The sequence below is a fragment of the Lactuca virosa genome, chromosome 2 (genome assembly GCF_052849685.1).
Source record: "Lactuca virosa cultivar CGN04683 chromosome 2, Lactuca_virosa_CGN04683_v6, whole genome shotgun sequence".
Taxonomy (NCBI): domain Eukaryota; kingdom Viridiplantae; phylum Streptophyta; class Magnoliopsida; order Asterales; family Asteraceae; genus Lactuca; species Lactuca virosa.
In genome coordinates, this window is record NC_136427.1 from 271,367,635 (window position 1) to 271,390,830 (window position 23,196).

The following is a 23,196-nucleotide window of genomic DNA, read 5'->3' on the forward strand; positions in this document are numbered from 1 at the left end:
AAAACAAAATTGTCTATTATTAATGTGTAATATTCTGAATTTATGTATAATATTATGATATTAATGTGTAATCTTCTGAATTGATGTAACTATATCGTACATACTTATTATCATAATTAATGTAACTGTATGTATGTTGAATATTCTATAAGAATAATACACAATGTTTGATGAAACCAGAATATATAGTATATTTAATATAGCGAACTTTTTTATAATAATAAAATAATTTAATACATATTGATATAATAATATTACACATTGACGGTTGTTATTCAATAGCATAATATTAACCCTTAAAACATAATTTCAATATATTACACAGTCATATCAGAATATTACACATTAAAATGTATATTAGACATGGTATATCACAATATTAGACATGTACCACCTAATATATAACATATATGGAATCACACTACTTGATTCTTTCAACAAAAAAACCAAACTAGAATATAACACTATATATCTTTGCATGTTGAATATCTAGAATCTTCAAAATGAATAACCATTAGCTAAAATGAATTCAATGCTTGAATGATATTCTTATTCAACATCATTAATTTGAGCTACGAAAAGAAATATCCAATTAATATTTATCATTGTATATTGATTTACAAATTATATTCCAAACACAATATTAAAATATGAAACAATAAGAATAATACACAATGGTTGATAAAACCAGAATATATAGAATACTTAACATAAGACAATAAGCATTCGTTTTCTTTTAAACTTTTCGATCTTTTTATAATAATAAAATAATTTAATACATATTGATATAAGTATATTACACACCGACGATTGTTATCCAATAACAATAGTAGAATATTAACCCTTAATGCATAATTTCAATATATTACGTAATTATATTGGAATATTATATCTGATTTCAGAATATTAAACATTAACAAGAATATGAGGACATGTAATATCATAATATTAGACATGTAATAACATAACATATAAAATATATGAAATTAAACTACTTGATTATTTCAACAAAAAAAGAATATAACACTATATATCTCTACATGTAGTATATCTAGAATCCAAACTAAAAAACCAATAGTTGAAATAAATTCAATGCTTGAATGAGATTCTTCTTCAGCATCATTAAGTTCACCTAAAAAAGAATATCCAATTAATATTTATCATTATATAATGATTTACAAATTATATTATAAATATGAGAAATATGGAATTACGTACAAGTAATGTTTTTAATTATTTTGATAAAAATAATGCATTGTGTAAAGTAATAACAAAAGGATAAAGATCACAATAATTTGCATTTTTTGGAATGTATCAGTAAAAACACAATGTTAAGAGCTTATATGCTCATAAATTATAATTATTATGAACTAAAAATACATTATGGTCTGATTAATATTCTAGAGTCGGTGTTATTTAGACCATTGGATTCAACTGATGAACAACTATGATCAAGATCAGTATTTCAAAAAGTCATCATTGGTTAGCCACACAAAATAACTTTTTATAGTGACCTTAGTTTTTGCAGTAACTTGACACTTAAAAAATAACATCTAAAAGTAATAAGCATATCGAACAAATAAAATTTACAAAAATGAATGTCAAACCCAACAATGAATGGTTTCAAGATGCCATTAAAATTGCCGTAGTTTAACCATGTGAAAGATGAAAAATCTAGATATAAACATTAGAGACTTACCAAAGAAAAGACATTCATATTTTGATATTGGGATTTGTTGTTTCCATCCGGTTTTCGTATTCCACTTTGAATGATTATCAAAAACCTACAAAAAATAAAATTGTAGATTTGAGAAGAATCATGGTTTCAGAAAGTGAAATTTAGTTATTGTAGGATAATACACATAAAAATCCTTATATAACATTCTCACATTAACATTCATTTTCGGATGGAATAAATTTTTCAAAACATAATAACTAGAATACTTAACATACTAACATTCAGAAAAACATACTTCACTCCAACATAATATTTTATTACTATTATAAAAAAATGTAATCAACTAAGTAACTAAAATCATTAACCACACATAACATTTTAATATTAATTAAAGGTTACATCTAATACTAGATTATGTAAAAACCAGAGATAATAGAATATCAAACATCAGTCAAATGCAATATGCTATTACTAACAACACTATTTAGAATAATTGACTGAGTACATTGAAGCAAGGCCTAATTTAGAACATCATAATCATATTATATGAACATAAACTCTAACTTAGGTACCTGAAAGAACTCTTATTTCATACTCTTATTTTATCCTTAACATGAACCCTGACTTAAATACTTGAAAAACTCTTATATCATCAGACTATTTATTCATTTAGGACTTTCACCAAACAGGTAGAATGCATGTATAGTTTAAGAGAATTTGCTCAAAAACAATGACTTTTTGTACATACCTCATTAATTTAATAGAAAGAGCACATAAAGACTCTAATATTTGTTGTTGTTGTTGTTTCATTTTCTTTACGGATTATGTGCTTGAATGTGTAGAAAAAATATCTAACCTTGAAACTGATGATCGATTACTAAAATCAAATCTTCCAACTGATAATAGATATGAGGTAATGATGATTTGCAAAATCGATAATATGATAGAAAAAATCGAAGCTTCAAACAGTTGAAAATTGATCTCAGTTGATGAATGATTGTTGATCATGAGGAATTGCTGAAAATCGTTGATATGATAGTAAAACCTAATGTTTGAAATTGTTGAATATCCTACGTTTAGTTGCGATTTCTTCAAATGAAGAGGAGAAATTTTTATGTATGATTTGAAGTTTACGATTCAAAATATCATCAGATCAAGGGGACAACTTCTGGTGATTGATTTAAGAGCATCTAATCTTTTCTTTAGTATAACCCCTTTTCTACAAGATAATAGGAGCATATTAAAACAAAATTGTGCTAAAAGACATATCCGACAATATGTATTTGAAGAAAAAGTCAGATTTTTAACAAAACTAAGGTAAATTTAATAAGAGTAATCAACATTGAATTATGTTACACTAATTCCAACTCGTATTGAAGTATATTTATATTCTTAAAGAGGACTTTATTCGTGGGAATGAGGGGGTGATATATCAAACTCTTTATTCATTCAGGACTTTTATCAAACAGGTGGAATGCATGTATAGTTAAAGAAAAATTGTTCAAGAACAATAATCAATTTGTACATACCTAGTTAATTTGACAGAAAGAGCGCAAAATGACTCAAAGATTCGTTATTTCCACTTGATTCTATTCAAGTATTATGTGTTCAATTGTGGAGAATAATGTATTCAAATTCTGTTGAATGAACATTGCAACAAAAAGATGATGAAATAAATCAAAGCTTGTAATCGATGTCCAGAGAAAAAAAATTCAAACCTGATGCTACTGAAAACGATCTCAAATGACAATCAATTGTTGATCATGATTAAAATTGTTGAACATAATTTGAAGTAACGATGAATTGCTCAAATCTTCCTCAAATACTAACTAAAGGAACGTGACGTTATTGAACTGAATCTCAGGTGATCATTGATTCTGAATTCTTGATGCGCCATTGCAAAAATCTTCATTTAAAACATCAAAAATTTTGATCGATTTGTTGAATTCTTCACGCATCTTGATTGCTTCCCAACTCATCGCCAGATGAAACCAAAATTCCATTAAATCGAATTGCACAAATCTTAAACAAATTGTTACGAATTAGTGATTGATTGTTGAAATCGATATATGTTTTATAACATTGAAACATAATAGATCTCAATCTTGGGATAATATGAAAAAGTAATTCACAATCTAGGGCTTCCATGAAACAAGACGTCAGATTGTCATCAAAACTAAGGGATAAAAAGTAGAACACTGACTAAACTACCCCTCATAGTTTAGTTAAGCGCCTTAATCAACATTAACCAGCACTAATCACGTTTTATTGTTGAACCATTAGATCAATTATGATCAAAGGCTGAAAATTGGTCCCCTTGTCTCACAAAATATAGGTGGTCTCAAATGAACCTATATATATATATATACACACAAAATAAACACAAAAGTTTAAAAAATGAAAGAGTGAAAGTAATATTTTACAAAGTTGAAAGTGGAAACGATAAAGGTGATATTTTAAAAAAGTAAAATGATGGAAAATATCATTTACAAAATAAAGGGATTGTAAGTAACGGATTATACAAAGTTTGAATGATTAAACTTGAAATTCATGCATTAATAAACTTGTACATTATGCATATCAATACATACATTTAGCTACGGTGAATGTCACTCACAAAGCATAGAGTTGCATTTTGTTTATATTTATAATGTGTTATCTTATTACTAAATTATCAACTATCAAGTATGTTTTTGATGTGATTTTAAATGGTGGATTCCATCTGGAAATAAAATTTGATGTTAAAAATCACAACTTTGATGGTTTTGTTGTAATTGAAATTAACCTGGCAAATCACCAGATCATTTAATTTATTGATTCAAGTACAGATCCCCATTTGTATACCAAAATCAAAATCATAAACTATTAAATCCCAGTTTATAAGTTATTGTCAGGACTTTTAGTCGATCATGATTCATGAGCACATAAAACTGCTAATACAAAAAGAGATTTTTTCATCAAAGATGAAGAAGTTTGCAATTAATAATAAAACTAAAACTAACTTTTAAGATTCAAATAATTAAGTTGATTAGCAGCGCTACTATTTGCAACTTGAAACTATAAATACCATTTGACTACGTCCCCCCATTTGCTCTATGTTGTCTGCAACCATTTTAGTAGAAAGTGAATCTGAAAGCCAAGAACAAATTATCACATGAGATTTATCAACACTATAATGAAGGGCCAAAAACCAAATCCTACAAAATCACACATTTCATCATTTATAAAAATAGTAATACTACTTACTATACCATTCTTAAAGGCTCTCCTTGTCTCCCTCTACATGCAAAACCACACATTTGACCACAAAAGTCAATGAGTGATTTCAAAGAGTAACAAGATAAATTATCATGTTGTAAGTTAGCTCCTAATTGCATTTTTGAATTTGTCCAATTCCTCTGATTGAGAGCCATAAACAGCTTTAATTGTATCTATGCAGCTACTGCAGGGAAAAGCGAACAAGATCATAAGCATTCTGCGTTTCATACAAATCATAATATGGATTTTGGTTCACAAGATTTTCCTACATGTCATCTTTGAAGGTATTCAAGAATTTTGGTTGAGAGAAAAACACTTGACTTGAACACAAACACACATCAACCATAATATAATCTATAATCTAACCTGCAAGCTTCTTTGTTGAATTTTTTCTTGTCAATTCCGTACAAAGTTTCAAAAACATCTGGCTCAACTCGACAAAAGTATGGTCGATCTGAAATTATCAAACGTATATCATAACATGTATGAATGTTGAGTGGAACCTAATAGGCATAATATAAGATCTTACAGAAAATGCATACCAGCATATATGGAGCATGTTCTTGTGCTTTTCTCAAAATGGATGCACCACCCATCCATGCCCACTAAGCTTTTATATAGCTGAACATAAAAACAGTAATTCTCAAAATAGAAAATCAGAGTATGATTTGAAGATTGAATTCAACCTCATTAACTTCTTGAGTTCAATTTTCCCTAAAAAACTTTCATCGAAATTGAAATAACATAAACCATTACGTTTGAGAAAAGAAACAGAGCATGATTAGGGCACCATTTTTTTCCCACACAAATAGCTGTTGAAGTTAAGAAATTGATGCGAAAACGGAAATGAAAGTACTTGAATATCAGAAGGATCGTCGAAGATTTCTTCAGGGGAGGGGAAAGCGGGACCCTTGTCCAACTTACAGCAGGCACCGCAATTCTTTACGCACTGCCAAAGAGGTTCCCTTTTCTTGGCCCCGAAACCGGCGGTGCTGCTACCGGAAGCCTTTTTCTGGGTTTTTATTGAGTCTTGACTCCGGTGTGGTTGTTCCGGTGCCGTTTTGACGGCGGCGAAAGAGTAGGGAACAACCGCCAACATCGCCCTCGACATTGCAAAAAGCCAAAAATTGTATCTTCTTATCTTGGGACTTCATCCATTCCACATTTCAATGTACACGGCCGCGAAATTTTTTGCAACTAATCCAAAATTTGCCATTTAATTTTTGATTTTTAATTTTTTATCATAACATTTTATTTTTTATTACGGTATTAATTATGTAAAAACTTTAATATTTTGATTTTTTAGTTAAAATTAAAACTAAACTTTTTTTTTAAAACAATGATCAAAATTTTTATTTTGATTCATCTATCCGTTTGTCAATAAGTTTTTTTTTCCAAAAAAAAAAAAACTTTCACATTTAATTTAATATTGAATTGTCTTCATCCAACCACCAGTATAGTGTGGATTAGACCTGGAAATTCCAGACACGAATCTGTGAAAGACACGACACGACACGAATACATCTTGAAAATTGAGATAAAGCTTATTTCTGATTGTGTAATCATATCGTGTCAAATTCGTGGCTGACACGTTTTCACGACACGAATACACGAATTGTCAGGTCTAGTGTGGATGGGGGTGGGAGCGACACAATACTAGTTTTATTAGAACATCATGCATAGAATCTCATGTTAACATCGAGTGTACTCACGTAACAAGATTAGGCAATGGTTAACATGAGAAATTGAGAATTTGAATTTTGATGATATAATAAAAATCAACATATTTTATTTTACTCAATGTCGACATAAAATAGACACATGTAATATATAAGGAATGTTGCAAAAAAAAAAATACCAAGTTTTTTTTTAACTATAGCATCAAACTCTTATTTTGTTAGAACGTACATACGTAATGCATATAATCAAATATATATCTTTATAAAAAAACATAATTTCATGAATTGAACATGATTACAAAAGATCACCGTTTCATGTTTGTACAACAGTGCAAGTTAAACATGTTTTTCACCACCATGAGAACGATTTTTTTATCAAGTGAGTTGCATGGGAGATGTTAATGTTATACATGTGTTAGCACAAACCATTTTAATATAATTTGGAATAAATTAACTCTAAGTTAAAAAATATATATATAAATAAAAGTAAGGTTGAACAAGTAAGCTTTCTTCTATGATTTACAAATTATGTGAGAGATAAATTTACACAAAAAACAAATGAAGGTAAATATTTACAAATTATCTACAGCAAGCTGGAAGTCCCCATCCTCCCGCAGAGTCCTCTCGGCATCCTTCTCTTCTTCACCATCAATAAGAAAGTATTTGTTCTTGTCGATCGGCCTGAACATGAAGAACATGATTATATAAAACGCAACACTAGCAACTTCCTCAGCCCCATTAGCCACCCACTCGAACTTATAAGAAGAGATTGTTTTCAGTGAATAAACAACCAGTCTTGTGAAATACAAGTATCCAATCACCAACACATAAAACTGCTTAAAAAGAGTCAGCTTCGCCAAATTCGTAGCAGCTTTTGCATCTGTCTTCGAGGTCTCCCTCAATAAACTAATCGACCAGAAGATAGGAAGAAGAATGGCGCAACAACAGATGAGATCTACCAACAAGAACAATTGGTTCCATGTTACCCAATTCTGAATGAATGGCCCAGTTTCCCCAATTACTGTGGAAGCTATGTTTGCTAAAACCTGAAGTGGGATCACAATCATTAGCACGTTCTTCTCCTTTTCTTGCGAGAATGGTTTCAGAAACGACCATCCAGTACCGATCAACACGATCACGGTGAACAAAAGCACCGCCTTCAAGAACTGAAACGTGTAGAACAGCACATCCCATCCATGGGCTGTTCCTGTAACTTTTACCTTATGTTTCTCCTCCGCCGCACATAGTAAGTTGAGTGATTTCACGATCAGCAACACGGCCATCAGGAAATGGATCCGGTGAACGGATCCTTTGTTGTTAAAGCATTCGAGTATCCAGAGAACTAAGAAACAGAGGTAAATGATGGAGAAAAGGAAGTAAAAGGATGGGAGCTGTGTTTGGCCGGCGGATAAGTAATCCCTGTGGTTGCCATCGTCGGTATTGTAAAGCTCTGTCCGGATGTCCATTGAAACAAGGGATTCACGGTTGCAATTAGCGAAGAAGAGAGAGTACTCGTCGGGGTAGTTAATTGGGTAGGATTTATTGAGCGAGGAATGAGGCGGAGGAGATAGATCCTGGAAGGTGAAAAGAAGGGAGATATATTTGGAATCGACTACACAGAAATTAGGTTTTCGCTTAAATTCGGTAAGAACTTGGTTTAACGAACCTTCGGAGAGAAGGAAGAAACCAAGGCGGGAGGGATCAGCTTGTGACAGGTCAGAGGTGACGGAGACGGAGGAGATGGCGACGGAGGCGAATCCTCTGTGCGTGAATCCGAACTTCTCAAAAAGGATCATGGGGCGATTGTCTGATTCGACTTTTAAGGATTTGATCTCCGCCGTGACCGGTGGTGCGAGGAGGGAGAAGGCGGAGATGAGGAGGCAAAGAACAATCGACTTCGTCATTTTGAGATTCACCGGCGGTGGGAGTTCGGAGACGCGGGAATTTCTTAAGAACAGCCTTTGAAACTCCTTCCCCAAACAGCCCTTCGTTTATTCGACTATTTTCCTTTTGTTCCATTTTCATTTTTGAGGCCAATTACATTTCGACCGTAAAATAAAAAATAAAAAAAATTGATTAGTTTTTTTTATATTAATGGACTCTATTTGTTTGATCGTCTGCAAAATCAAAATCTATTGGCAAACTTAGAACATATATAAAACGATATCCGGAACCATAAGCCATTAGGTAAAATTATAACAATCCAAACCAACCTATATTCAATTATTGACGATATTTTAAAAGATGATGACATAGTGTTGAGATGATAATATAAAACAACAGTAACAGACCCCATAATCTTATTAAGATGAGATGGAAGGTAGATGTCTGCAGTCATGTCTTTCATGACTGCTTTCAAATGATAGAACGACCGCATCACAAAGATTACAAACATGAGAGAAAATCTTTCTGAATATCTCTTTTCCCGCGTATGTTGTAGTTCGAGATCAAAACTGGATCTGAGAGAGACTAGACTTCTAATAACAGTAGGTACGTCTTCAGTTGAGGAGAGTTGTTCATAAGTAATGGTTATGAGCTCGTTCTTATTCCGGTTCAAAAGATGTAATTCATTATGTTGCACTAGTGGATTGAATAACCTTTTTTAGTGACAACAAAATGCATGATCCAAAGTACGAGAACAAGACAAGACAAGGAAAACGTAAGTGAAAGAAAATAGAGAAACAAAACGAAGAGAATCAAAATATTAGTGAATGATTCCGAGACCCTGCAAATGACAATATAGCGTTGAGTAATTAATTTTATTTTTCATAATATTCCTTTTATATTTGTTACAAACCATAAATTATAACTATTAGATACTAGCTATTTTTTATTTAGAAATAAAATATATCTAACCTAATAAAAGAATCGTTTTGTTTTGTCATGTGTCACTATAATGCACTTCCTAATTAATATTATGTCACATTCCAATTTAAATTGCAGGGCTTTAGTTTCGGTAACAATCAATCCTTTTATTTGCCTTTCAAACGTCAAATCCCTTAATATTCTTTATACTATCGTTGACGGTGAGTCTGTAACCGCCCAACACATCTCAGCCGTTCAAACTCTCCTAACTTTCAATCTCAGCCACTTAAACTCCATAATTTACAGTTACTATAGGGCGGTTCTTCTCGCGTTGGAATCGGCAGCCTCCCCTCCCTAGTACGTCTTCAACCTCCACAACCGGTGATTAATTGCATACGTCACGACTCAATTGTGTGTCAAGGTTTATTTGATAAGGAATATAAGAGTGACCATCTGGATCCCAAACATACATTTTTTTCTTTCCCATCGAGTTCTCCTACTCCTAATTTGATTTCATTTATCGCTGCAAGTTTCTATTGACATTGTCTTCTTCCTCAAATTCTTATTGTGGGTTTTGCTTGGTGGTGTTAGGTTAGTACTCTATAAGAGTTCGATTTCATTGTATTACATTCTCTCGCACGCACAACTTATACTCAGGCAACCACTACCAGACGACAAGAGGATCAAATTGAAGATTAAAGAATATGTTTTCTGACCAACATCAGCCTTTACTCGCTTCTGATGAACAAGAAACTGCCTATGATCCCACCGAAAAAGTACATGCCAGGTTAGTCTTCAACTCTCTCCACTTTTTCTTTCTCCCGACATTGCTTTTCTTCTTTAAAATTGTTCATACATTTTCCTAGAGTGAAATCACTTTTGATTTTGTGATTGGCATTTTTTGTGCCAAAAGCATTAATGAAGCAGGTCTTAAATGGTGAAGAAGAGCCTGAATCGTGGGCTAAGGTTAACTAAATCATGAACAACTTCCTCCTACCATCTAGCACAATTCTCGTGTGCCCTAAGTACAACTCTTTGAATGTATGCTTACACAACCCTATAACAAGTACTATTTATTTCATTTTTTTAATTTTTTAGGTGTAGGGAGAGCTTGATACAAGAGATGGGCTGCAAATATAATAAAGGAAATGATTATATCATAACCTGTCTTTAGAGTCACAAGAAATGAAGCTTTTTTTTACACTTTTTTCATGAGTTATGACAATGTTAGATCCTCAACACTTTCTTTATTTGATGAAGATTTTGATTGATTTTACTAAAACACATAACTATTTCTTGCTTTTGTTTTTCTAGCTGTAAAAATAACAGGTGTGTGTGTGTGTTAATTTTAATGGACCAATGCCATCAAATTTTGTGCCTTCATAATCATTCTGAAGCATAGTGTCTTTATATGATAGGTATGTATTTTGTTATGTGTATTTCTACTTATTTGTGCTAATTGTACTCAAGGGAGCCAGAAATTATATAGGGGTACACATATAGTTGAAGTTCAAAAAATTATTTTCATAAAGTTACTTGAGCATCAATATCCCCTTATGAAGTACCAAGTGCCTCCAAAGCTACCCGTGGGTCCTATACTACTATATACAATAGGGTCCATCTCATGTCAGGTATATTCACTTAGATGTTATGTGTTTTTGTGAATCAATGTTTCAAAGTTTTTGAATTTTAGTATAATGTGGTTACTGTTTTTATGTGTTTATGATGTCAATTATATAATTTGTGTTAATTGAAATAAATCTTCAGCACTTGTTTGGTAAAATGACCCACTTACATATTTTTCTTCTCATCCTCCGGTAAGTAGCTTATGAATGGTACAAAAGTCAGTTTCTAACTTACAAATCTATTTGATATATATATATATATATATATATATATATATATATATATATATATATATATATATATATTGCTTTGTTTTTACAGAATTTCATTCAATGGTGTAGGAATGGAGCTGAAAGAAGATGCCAAGTCTGCACCGGTAACTTTACTTTCTTTGATTTTACTTGAACTATCTTCATTTATTGTTCATAACAAATTTGTTTTAAACATATTTGTCCATTTTCTTCAATTATGCAGCCTAAATAGATATTCTTTGATGTTAAGAATTAGGTTAACAATACCCTGGGTTTTGGGCTTTTACAGAGGTCTGATGTCTCCTTTGTTTGGAAAGATTTCTCAATTACATGCTTGTGTTTATAATCCCACAGGTGTTGATCTAACACTTGAATACTGGGAGCAAATAAGACAACTGATTAGATCCAAAAGTCTCTTACCATTTTTTGATACTTTATATCATGCGAGTTTTAAACTTTTATGTTTAACAAAGACTATTTATATTTAGTGCTAAAGATTTGGCTCTTGAATTTTTTAGAGTTTTGCAAGTGGAAGTCTGGATAAAGATGCTCAATCTGTTCGCATGTTTGTTGGTGATGGTGGCGAATGTTTTATAGCTCAAAGTTATGCTAAAAATAAGGGCCTTTATGGGGAAATAGTTGGTTCTTTGAGCATTGTAAGTCATCACCTTTTCACACATATCTTTTTTGTTTGCTATGATGAGGATAATGAGGGCATTAACGTCTTTTGCACATACCTAGAGATTAAGAGCGAGTCATGTCCCACCTTCTTATATATATATATATATATATATATATATATATATATATATATATATATATATATATATATATATATATATATATATATATATATATATATTTGTATGGTGATTTGATGGATTTTCCTTTTGTTAATTCGATATGTTATTCCTAACAAGTATGTAGGAGTGCTGACGTGGCAAGTAGGGTGGAGAGCCAATTAAAACTTGTGATAAGGCCCATGTACTCAAGTCCACCTATCCATGGTGCTTCAATTGTGGCTACCATTCTCAAAGACAAGTAAAAGGGCTTTTACGTCTTTTGCACACATTGTTCTCTACCTATTTTTGGGTGTAAATAAGTTAGGATGATATTGCATTTCCATAAAGTTGCATGATGAATGAAGCCTTGAATTGAAGACAATGGTTGATCGTATTGTTGCCATGCGTAAACAACTTTTTGATGCTTTATCTGCTAGAGGTATTTATTATGTTTGTGTTTTGGAGCTTTCTTTATTTTGTTTTTTCATTTTCTTCTGTTTTAATTTTTGTGTGTTGTGTGTTGGCAGGGACACCTGGCGACTTGAGCCACATTATAAAGCAAAGTGGGATGTTTACATTCACAGGTCTTAACACAAAGCATTAAGCAAGTCACCTTCATGGCAAAAGAATTCCACATCTACATGATATATGATGGGTAACAACTAACAAATTTCTTTTTTCTTACTAATACATTCTACTTTGATAATTCTATTCTACACAATTATAGCATTACACTTTCATGTTTTTTACTATAAATATGAAGAACTGAAAGTAGGATGTTATAACTTACAATAATAATCAATAAACAAATGAATGAAAGTAGATTGTTATTTCTTACAAATGGAAAACATGCAGACGTATTAGCATGGCGGGTTGAAGCTCAAGGACTGTTCCTCACCTTGTAGATGCGATACATGCTCCTGTAACCACTATTGGTTAAATTAAGTAAGTTGGTTGCTAAATTTTAATTATATTTTTTTAATTTTCCTCCAGTTTAATTACTGTTGTTTTAATAATGGACTGATGATTGATAATCTCAATTGTGTGTTATTTTAGAGAAAATAAAGGTTTATATTTTGTTAACCAATATCACATTTGGTTCAATTGATACATTTAAACATTTTGTCGGGTAAAACTTAATTTCAAAATTGTGATTCTTGATATTTGTTTTTATGTGATTAAGAAAAATTGTTTTACATAATTGTCATCACATGTTAAGTAGGTTCTTAATTTGATAGTTATTTCAAGCTGCATAATTTTCATTATTTTCCAATTTCTTCATATATATATATATATATATATATATATATATATATATATATATATATAGGACTAGGTTCATGTGTTCATAGCATCTATTGTGTGCTCGTAAGCACAAATCTGGACCAACGGATGGAATATACTCAATGATAATGATCTGACAGAATACATAAAATACATTCTAGCAGAATACATAAAATACATTCTAACAGAATATATAGAATACATTTTTGCTAGTTATAGCTTTAATTGCAATCGTATTTATAGATGATGAAACTTAACAAACCAACAATTTGTAATTTAACAATTTTGAAATTTTTGTACAATAGAAAAAATAGTAAAATTTAGCAAACCATTCTTACAACAATGATATTCTATGAGGATGCTCTTTAAAAAATGCTCATAGAATGTATTCCTTGCCTCATGATGCTTTGCCGAAAGGTTTTCAATCAATTCTTACACTATCATTGACCATGTTTTCTTTCTTTTCCATATCAAAATGCAAAAACTTGTTCATTCTATGAGAATATAAATACATAAAACATGTGTTGCTAGTAATTCTGACAGAATACATACCACATGGTTAGATTCTTTAGATTCTCTTTCAGGCATTTCAACAAACACTTGTTACGCGTTATCATCAAACAAGCCAAAATTCATGTAAGAAACAAATGTAAGAATTGATTGAAACCTCAGTTGAAACACATGTAAAAAACAATTAGATTTACATAAAGAAAACTAGAAATAAAACATGTGTTGCTATTAATTCTGACAGAATGCATACCATATGGTTAGATTCTTTAGATTCTCTTTCAAGCATTTTAACAAACACTTGTTAGGCATTATCATCAAAAAAGCCAAAACTCATGTAAAAAACAAGTGTAAGAATTGATTGAAAACCTCAGTTGAAACACATATAAAAAAAATTAGATTTACGTAAACAAAACTAGAAATAAAACATACATTGCTATGAATTCTGACAGAATGCATACCACATGGTTAGATTCTCTTTCAGGCATTTCAACAAACACTTGTTAGGCATTATCATCAAACAAGCCAAAATTCATGTTAAAAACAAGTGTAAGAATTGATTGAAAACCTCGGTTGAAACACATGTAAAAAACAATTAGATTTACAGAAAAAAACTAGAAATTATAATAATGAGAGAACAAGGCTCACCTTTTCCATAAATCCCGATAATACCTCCCCAACTTCTGAAATGGCAGCCAAAGAATCGATTTAGGCATTTCATTGGATAAGCTAATGCTTCTTCACAGTCGTACCATAACAGGAACAAGAGTGAATGAGGGATGGATGTAAACTTCTCACGTTGATTTCAGGTTGAAGCGAATCATCCGAATCAGAGACGATAATGAACATCATATGGTGTAGTTTGGGTTTCAAAAGCGCCAAACTTTGACCACGAATCTTTGTAATTTCAAACCTTTGATGTAGGGGCATAGGGTTTTGAGAAAGTGATACGTGGTGATATTTTAGTCAACAATTGATAAAGGGATGCAGGTTTTATAGTGTTTAACGTATTCCCTTATTTTAGGATATATTAATTGAATTAGTCTTTCACCATATTTAGATATACTAAGATTACCATTATACCCTTATTTATTTATTTATATATTTTATTATTTCCTGAATTCTCATTGGTGCATACAAACACACAATAGTTGCCAGGAACATTTGAACCTCTCTCTCTCTCTCTCTCTCTATATATATATATATATATATATATATATATATATATATATTCTCATTTCTAACTATAATACTTGTAGACTTCATCAACTACTCCTTGAAGAGCGATGAGACAACAGAAAAGGGTTGAGTCTCTGATTTTAATTGGTTAATTAAGCTACCAGTTTTCCTATGATTCCCTTGCGGTTCACATTTCCCCCTTTTCAGGTTCATTGTACAATTTCCTTGATATTAAGCTATAATATTTCCTCTTTACAATATCTAATTTAAATTAATGGTTTTAGCATTCCAGTATTCCTAACTGTGATGCTATTGAAATGCTTTGTCAATACAATTTGAACTTTCACCATTATGTCCAAAATTTTAATAAATTTGGCACATTTTCCATTTCTTCAAGTGACATCAGGTTCTAAAATACCCATGAAACACCATTTATCATTAAATTGATAAGGTTCATCGTTATACCAACATACTTCCTTTGATTTGTTTATTACAACATTTTTCCTTTTTTAAAGTTCTTAACATTGTGTCTGATTATGTTAAAAGGGGAATACAAATAGTTGAGATGGAAGCCCATTTGTAGTAAAGATTGATCTGTTATTGAACACAATGCATCTGTTGGTTTATGTAATTCAATAGTATAAGGGGAAAAATGGACAGTTTTATATAATCCGCAGAGGTATAATTTGGTAGGGTAAAACTGTAATTTTTATATAATTAGCTTACAAAACTGTCTTTGTTGTTTTAATGATTTGTTGCAATTCCACTTTTAAGGGATATTTTGGTCCATTTATGCATTTATTAAAGAAAATCCTTATTTTTTAATATTGCTTTTGTATCAATTTTAGTTGATTGGTTGCACACAACAAAATCAATTTTATCTAATACTAAAAATGTAAAATAAACAAAGTAATAAGATCTGCGTGTATGGTTTTGGTTGGTGCCACGCGTCAGGTCTCCGTTCGTCCGTGTTGCCTTGTCTATCGTCACTCCAGCCATGCCACGTGTTAGCTATTGGATGGGCCACGTGTCGCAAAGTCCTTATATGAAGTTAGATTTGGACGTTCTTTATATGCATGCTTTCTTTTTTACGATTACTATGAATTTTGTTTAGATTATTTAGGCTAATAATCAAAATATCTCCAATTCACTTTTTATGACACACTTTGCCGTATAGGGTTGAATGCGAAACTTCGAAGAATCGTAACTTCTTCATACGAAGTCAGATTTAAGCGTTCTTTATATCTACGAAAATTGTATTAACGTCTACTACATGTTTATGATAATTATTTTAGCTAAAAGTTAATATATTTCTACTTCGAATTTTATAAACAAACAATTATATTAAATTTTAGGGTTATTGACATAACAACACATGAAAGTTTTACGTTTGGTTTTAAATGACCATTTAACTTTCTTTTGTACCTCTTAAACCATTAAACTCGAAAATTACATGTCTAAAATACCATTTTGCTTAAAACTATCTGGTTTCCAGGTTACATTTGTTGATGTGTACATTGACTTCTTATAGTCAAAGGTTTCCATAGCCACGTGGATGTCCACATGGACTTTAACATTGAAGAACCATCGTCTATCTCACCACCACCTTCCGCTTCCTCTCACTACCACCGCCACCATCCATCCAGTGCAAAATCAAGATGAAAGGGCATGTACTTTTCAAGGTTTGCCCATGGATGCCATCGATCATGTAGTGGGTAACCCCACCCTTCCCTAACACATCATACTTGTCAATTTAATCCGATTAAATTGATTTTCTACACGGAAGCATAATCAATTTACAACAATTTAGTAGTAAAGACGTGATTTATAACCAAATTGATTTGGCGAGAACAATCACTATGCCGATATCGTTCAACCAATTCAGATACTTCTTCCTCCGATAATGGACTCCCAAGAACAACATTTCTCTTTTCTTCTACCTTGGCGATGTCGATAGCCTGCTGTAACGGAGCCACCGTGCCAGTCCATGCCCGTTCAAGTCGACCCCGTCCAAAATGAGAGAATTTTGGGGTTTCTCGATACCCAATGGGTTCGACGGAAGGGTTGGTCTCGGAATACGGGTACCGTAAATCAAAGGGTAAATTTGATTTTATAGAAAATTCGTTTCGGGGTTTCTTGTTCTATGCATTTCCTTTCAGCTTCTTGTTGTTCTGATTTTGGGGGTTTATAGTTTTGAGGATTGGGGGAAAATATGGGTCGTCTTCAAAATGAGATTTTGTTAGATGACGGAATATAAAGAGGATTGGTGGTCGGTTTTGGCTGTGGAGGTTGTGTCGCCGCCGGGGAAAAAGCTTTAGCGGTTGCAGGTGAGAGGAAGAAGAGTTTTTTTCGGCTATCAGGGTTTAAGGTTTAGTGGTGAATTTATCGGCATCGTGTTACCATTTTACCTTTTTTTCTCAAATGTATTTAAGTAACTAATATATTGAATTTAGAAACTTAATGATTATTTATATAATGATTTTGCACTGAATGGAAGGTGGCAGTGGTAGTGGGAGGAAACAAACGGTGGTGGTGGTAGTGAGATTGATGATGGTTCTTCAATGTCAAACTCCATGTGGGCATCCACATGGCTATGGAACCTTTCACTATAAGAAGTCAATGTACACATAAGCTAATGTAACCTGAAAACCTGATAATTTTAAGCAAAATGGTGTTTTAGACGGGTAATTTTCGATTTTAATGGTTTGACAGGTACAAAAGAAAGTTAAATGGTCATTTAAAACCAAACGTAAAACTTTCATGTGTTGTTATGTCAATAAACCTAAATTTTACTATACAGTGAAAACGGGGTGTTACATCACCTGAGCATTTATTCGTTTAACTACAGTAGGTTATTGAGAGGTGCTACTCAAGGTACACCCACTTGGTGTTGTTATTTGATAGTGGAGTTTGTATGGACATTGTCAATAATGGGAATGTACTTTGTTAAAAGTTATATTTTGCCCCAAATTGAATATTGATGTTTCATTGTTTTGAGAATGTATGGGTTTGTAAATGGTGCATGAGTTGAGTGTTCACCATACATTATTCGATAACGTAAAACCCTAGGATTGTACTCATTAGGCTTCTCATAGCCTAACCCACTTGTTGATAAATTTTTGCAGGTTAACAAATTTTGTCTGAAGCTTAGAAGAATCATAAGCTTTAGATTTTTTAGAAGACCTTTGGAGAGAGAGAGAGAGAGAGAGAGAGAGAGAGAGAGAGAGAGAGAGAAAAGGACGAAGAAGTCACTAACTTCATTTATCTTATTTTCTAATATAAAAAAAAAAGTAGTTAAAAATATAAAATAAATTAGTAAGAGTAAAAAAGTTATTTTATTTTCCAATTAAAAAAAGATTAAAAAATATTAAATATAAAACAAATTACATCATTCAACAATACCAACTTGCAATAAATTAAAACCACAAAAACCATCTATATAAAATATATAAAAAGAGTAGTTAAAAATTAAACATATGAAATTAAGTAGTCTAACAATTATAAATTAGTTTTTTAAAAAAAAAACAATTTATTTCTAGTGTTTGAAAAGTAATCATTATCTCACAAATACCTCATTCTAGACTGTTTATATTTCGGAGTTCTTTTTTTTCCTCAAATAAAGAAATATCTTTACTTATATACGAAATGTCTATTTTGATGTATCTAAATGAACAATTACTCTCAAATGTTTCATTCCTAATTTAATCTTAAATTTAAGAGTTTTTTTTTGTTTTTTTTTTTCAATTTATTTTTTAAAGAAATATCTCTATTTATGTATGAAATATCTATTCAAAAGCGTTTAATGTCACTGTTTTCAATAACATATATGATTTTATGCATTTATATGGTATATAGTTCATATTTACTGTGTTTGTTTAATTTTTTTGTTAGATTTAAATAAAAAAAGTTTTTTTTTCTCGAATTTCGAAATTGTTTATCGGATTTTAAACTCATTATTGAAATTCTAGACTTTTTGTTTCCCAAAATCCAAAATTTTAGTCAGAAATCCAAAATATTGGTTGGAAATACATTATTTTGTCAGAAAAAAAATATTTTTTTGTTGGTCGAAAATATAACTCCGAACTAGGGATGAGCTTTAGAACCGGACCGGTTCGGAACCGTAATCGGTTTTCCTATATTATAAGAACCGGGAACCGAACCGCCGGTTCTAGTTCCGGTTCCGGTTCCGGTTCCGGTCCCAGTTTTCCTGTTATTTTTCAAACTAGAACCGGTTGAAATGTTGTAGACGATATGCTATCTTCCAGAGCTTGTAAATGATTCAATATTTAACAAAATTATGACTTTTAACCTTCTAAATTGAAGTACAAACACTAAATTACATGATGAAAAAAGAATCAAGTAATTCCGACTTCATATGAGTAAGTTATGCGCATTTTAAAAGCGGGACAGATTCCAAAAAAAATGCTGAAACAAAAAATACGCAGCATTGATATGTTGTCTTACGGGGTCTATAGTTGATTCAATATCTAACCAAAATATGTGTTTGTACAGTTTAAAATGAAGTACAAACATCAAATTACATGATAGAAAAAAATGAAGTAATTTCGACGTCATATGAATGAGTTATGCACATTTAAAAAAACGGAACAAATTCAAAAAAAACAAAAAAAAGTAAAAATGCTGAAACAAAAAATACGCAGCATTGATATGTTGTCTTCCGGGGTCTATAGTTGATTCAATATCTAACCAAAATATGTGTTTATACAGTTTAAAATGAAGTACAAACATCAAATTACATGATAGAAAAAAATGAAGTAATTCCGACGTCAGATGAATGAGTTATGCACATTTAAAAAAACGGAACAAATTCAAAAAAAAACAAAAAAAATAAAAATGCTGAAACAAAAAATACGCAACATTGATATGTTGTCTTCCGGGGTCTATAGTTGATTCAATATCTAACCAAAATATGTGTTTGTACAGTCTAAAATGAAGTACAAACATCAAATTACATGATAGAAAAAATGAAGTAATTCCGACGTCATATGAATGAGTTATGCACATTTAAAAAAACGGAACAAATTAAAAAAAAAAACAAAAAAAGTGTTGAAATAGAAAAAACACAGCATCGATATTCTTTCTTTCGGGACATGTGTCTGATTCAATATCTAACCAAAATACATGTTTGTACAGTTAGAAAAATGAATTACAAACTCCAAATTACATGTTGGAAAAAATTCAACTAATTCCAACTTCATATGAGTGAGTTATGCACATTTTAAAAAAACGAGAAAAATGTCAAACCGGTTCCGATTTTTAGAACCGGGACCGGTTTTCATAAAAATGAAGAACCGGTAACCGGATCTTATTACCAATTCCGGTTCCGGTCCGGTTCCTATTCCGGCGGTAGTAATGCTCATCCATACTCCGAGCTAACAAACAAACTTCCATAATCCGTAGACAAGCGAGTTAGAAAGCGGTTTCGAGTGGCAAATCAGTAAATTTAGTAAAATGAAAGCGAAACGAAAGGCATACGGCACGTACGAAACAGAGCGTTCAACCAAATTCACAAACCTATTTACCGATACCAATTCAGCTACCCGCGCCAATCTCCTCCTCCTCCCGTTTCTCGATCGCCGGAGAAACAAATAAAAGAAATTCAGCTCTTGTTGCTCTTCGCAATTGCTTTTCTCTTTCACATTTTGAATAAGGTCGTACAATTTGGTATCGATGGCATGGCTAAGATCGGCGATGAACAGGGCTGCGGAAGTACGCGGGTCCGCTTTCAGAGATGTGGTTCGCTCTCACACCGGTTACATCAGCCTCCCTGGCAATGCAGACTCCAAGGACGACAAGAAGTTGGTAGACCGCGTTAACCTATCTGATCTTTTTCTTCCTTCTCACATATACACGTGCATGTTATGGATAGATATTGCCTCTCTTTTTCTTAAATATACCCCCTTCAATCCAAAAGTTTAGGTGCAAGTCACTCCTCATGGCTATTCATATACTTTCTGTAATCATCAGATATCTCAAATTTAGGAGCACGCATCTTGAATATTGTAATTGAAAAAAATCGTAGAAAATTTTACGAAAATTCTTATGAACATGCCCTTTTAAATTAGTAAAAACTGATGATAATGAGAGAAAAGTGTAACGTAGTGCAGAATTTTGTTAAGATCCTGTGAAACTAATGGTAGATGCCAAACTTAATAATGTTTTTAGAAACGTTAAACGGTTATTCATACCGATTATTTTGGGAAGGAAGGATTATCTTAGGTACATATAAGCATTATTGAATCCATGTTCTCATATATGCTATAGCTTTTGAAGTCCTATTGTCCTACAAAATTGCAGAAAGCTCGGAACATGAATAGCTACAAGGAGGCAATTAGAAGGCTTGAAGAGGTTTCTGTTTCTTCTAAAGGGGAAGAAAGAGTTCAACTGCTAAGAAGATGGTTAGTTTCTCTAAGAGAAATTGAAAGACAAAATGCAGGTTCAACTGAGAATGATGAGAAAAATTCCAAGGAAATTTGTAGACCAAATGATAAGAATCATTCTCCTGGAAATCCAGATGTTGTAAGTGAGAAAATATTGCCCTATTTTTGTTGTTCTGCCATTTTCATGTTGCTCCAATTGCTAAGTGTGCACCAGTTAAATATTTGCAATTTATATATAGGCTTTAGATTCTTACTGGGACATAGAAGACTGCATTTAGTTGGATTTTCTCAGTTGCTTTATATGAGTTTTTTACCAGTGCATCATGTAATCTGATTGCTTATTTATCCATCACTTATATTGACAGGAGCTATACTATGACCCAAATCTTGGTGTATCACCAGTGAATTTTCGTGATGTTTTGCTGCACAGTCAGGCTCTTGAAGGCATAACAATGTCTATGGTAAGTGTTCATCAGAAAAGTCTTCTCTATTATTAGTACTTGATATTCGTTTATGAATAGTAAGGCACCTAAAGTCATCTCATCATTTCGTGTGAATTTTAATCTTTTTGTATGTCTGTAGTTGATGATGCATTCTTTGAGTACTATATCAGTTCATTATTTTTGCTGATTCATGGAGTTTAACCGCAGGTTCACTCTTTTGTCTGACTCAGATTGTTGGAGCACCAAACAAGGAAGAAATCTTGCTACTACATGAGCTATTTGGGTGATATTTCTTACATCTATGATTCATTTGTTTTGACCCTTTATGTGTGCTAAACGTTTTATAATTCCTTGTTCAGAAGGATTTTCTAATATACAAGTTCTTCTGAAACATGATGTGGTCTGTATATGAATCAAATTTAGCTGTTATCTTTACCCCTCTTCTGGATGTAGGCTGTGTCTTACAGGAGGGGAGGAAGTCCATGATGTAATTGTGAACAGGATCCTAGATTTGTCAAAAGCTTTCTCAGTTTATGATGATGAAGTGCTGGTAAGGTTGTTATTTAGTCACTTCAAATTTTGCTGTGTACAAGATATGAGCAACAATGTTTATACCCCAAGACTTTCTTTTCTCAGGCAAAGAGGAAAGAATTGCTTCAATTTGCTCAAGATGCAATTGCTGGGCTGAAATTAAATGTTGACATATTGAGGTTGGTAAGGAATTAGTTTCATGTTTCTCGCATGTATTTGGTTTCAAACTCCATCACATACCTTTAGGAACAAGCTTTAGTGCATACATTATACTATGGGAATCATAGAGAGTGGAATTTTGTGTTTGATTATAAGAGACATGTCCAAACAGAGTGAATAAATATATATAGGTACATAATCATACGCTCCCTTGTGAAGATGTCTTGTCACCTTCTTGAGCGTTTAAACTGGTAAATTTTCTGACATGGCATCTATATGGCATGTTTTTAATTTTTAACACATAATTAAAGGGATAAAGTCATAGAATAGCAACATGCCTTTTCATTTGTCCTACCTAGGTAACTGCATTTTTTTCGTACTAGTCATTGTACTTACAAAAAGTCTCACTTAGGTCATCGGGTAAACTGTTGACCAAGTCAAATGTGTTGACGTAGCAATGACATGTTGATTTTTATGCTTATGTGTATTTTTTAATTAAGTTTAGTTATAAAGTTTAATTATTATTATTATTCTTTTCAATATATTTTTGCTTACATTACAAACTATAATATACAATCATCTTACTTCTTAAGTGGCATGAGTTATTTAAAAA

General features: G+C 31.9%; 2 protein-coding genes and 2 pseudogenes across 12 annotated transcripts; 2 read left to right on the forward strand and 2 right to left on the reverse strand.

Annotated features, from left to right (window-relative positions):
• Positions 1 to 1,040: 1,040 nt before the first annotated feature.
• LOC145161075 (zinc/iron-chelating domain protein) lies at positions 1,041 to 6,103 on the reverse strand. Of its 10 annotated transcripts, none has more exons than XR_013738349.1 (8): positions 5,793 to 6,102; positions 5,479 to 5,557; positions 5,303 to 5,390; positions 4,925 to 5,120; positions 4,746 to 4,807; positions 3,397 to 3,700; positions 1,700 to 1,784; positions 1,050 to 1,132 (listed from the first exon to the last, which is right to left on the reverse strand). XR_013738349.1 is itself a non-coding variant. In XM_079080512.1 (4 exons), exons 1-4 carry the CDS (start codon positions 6,045 to 6,047, stop codon positions 4,792 to 4,794), a joined length of 438 nt encoding a protein of 145 aa, XP_078936638.1. In that variant the 5' UTR covers positions 6,048 to 6,103; the 3' UTR covers positions 4,555 to 4,791. The 10 variants fall into 10 exon arrangements, 1 of the variants encoding a protein (XP_078936638.1); XR_013738348.1 differs by having other exon boundaries at positions 1,051 to 1,132; positions 3,397 to 3,652; XR_013738346.1 differs by having other exon boundaries at positions 1,054 to 1,132; positions 4,930 to 5,120; positions 5,793 to 6,101.
• Positions 6,104 to 7,111: 1,008 nt separating this feature from the next.
• On the reverse strand, positions 7,112 to 8,609 carry LOC145156992 (protein CANDIDATE G-PROTEIN COUPLED RECEPTOR 7 pseudogene; annotated as a pseudogene).
• A 2,780-nt stretch (positions 8,610 to 11,389) lies between these two features.
• Positions 11,390 to 13,019, forward strand: LOC145158512 (aspartate aminotransferase, cytoplasmic-like; annotated as a pseudogene).
• A 7,543-nt stretch (positions 13,020 to 20,562) lies between these two features.
• On the forward strand, positions 20,563 to 22,889 carry LOC145156994 (uncharacterized). Of its 2 annotated transcripts, none has more exons than XM_079076176.1 (6): positions 20,563 to 20,872; positions 21,368 to 21,589; positions 21,816 to 21,911; positions 22,101 to 22,176; positions 22,347 to 22,448; positions 22,530 to 22,889. In XM_079076176.1, the coding sequence occupies exons 1-4, from the start codon at positions 20,741 to 20,743 to the stop codon at positions 22,116 to 22,118; spliced, it is 468 nt and encodes a 155-aa protein (XP_078932302.1). In that variant the 5' UTR covers positions 20,563 to 20,740; the 3' UTR covers positions 22,119 to 22,176; positions 22,347 to 22,448; positions 22,530 to 22,889. The 2 variants fall into 2 exon arrangements, with proteins under 2 accessions (XP_078932302.1, XP_078932301.1); XM_079076175.1 differs by having other exon boundaries at positions 22,347 to 22,443.
• The last annotated feature ends 307 nt before the right edge of the window (positions 22,890 to 23,196 follow it).

Bases quoted from the DNA above. Each gene is read 5' to 3' on its own strand.
- LOC145161075 (XM_079080512.1), bottom strand. From the start codon at position 6,047: ATGTCGAGGGCGATGTTGGCGGTTGTTCCCTACTCTTTCGCCGCCGTC. The intron at 5,558-5,792 runs GTACTTTCATTT...TTTTATGTTCAG, and splicing joins ACGATCCTTCTGATATTCAA to CTATATAAAAGCTTAGTGGG. The intron at 5,391-5,478 runs GTATGCATTTTC...TGATAATTTCAG, and splicing joins AACATGCTCCATATATGCTG to ATCGACCATACTTTTGTCGA.
- LOC145156994 (XM_079076176.1), top strand. From the start codon at position 20,741: ATGGCATGGCTAAGATCGGCGATGAACAGGGCTGCGGAAGTACGCGGG. The intron at 20,873-21,367 runs GTAGACCGCGTT...ACAAAATTGCAG, and splicing joins CCAAGGACGACAAGAAGTTG to AAAGCTCGGAACATGAATAG. The intron at 21,590-21,815 runs GTAAGTGAGAAA...TTATATTGACAG, and splicing joins CTCCTGGAAATCCAGATGTT to GAGCTATACTATGACCCAAA.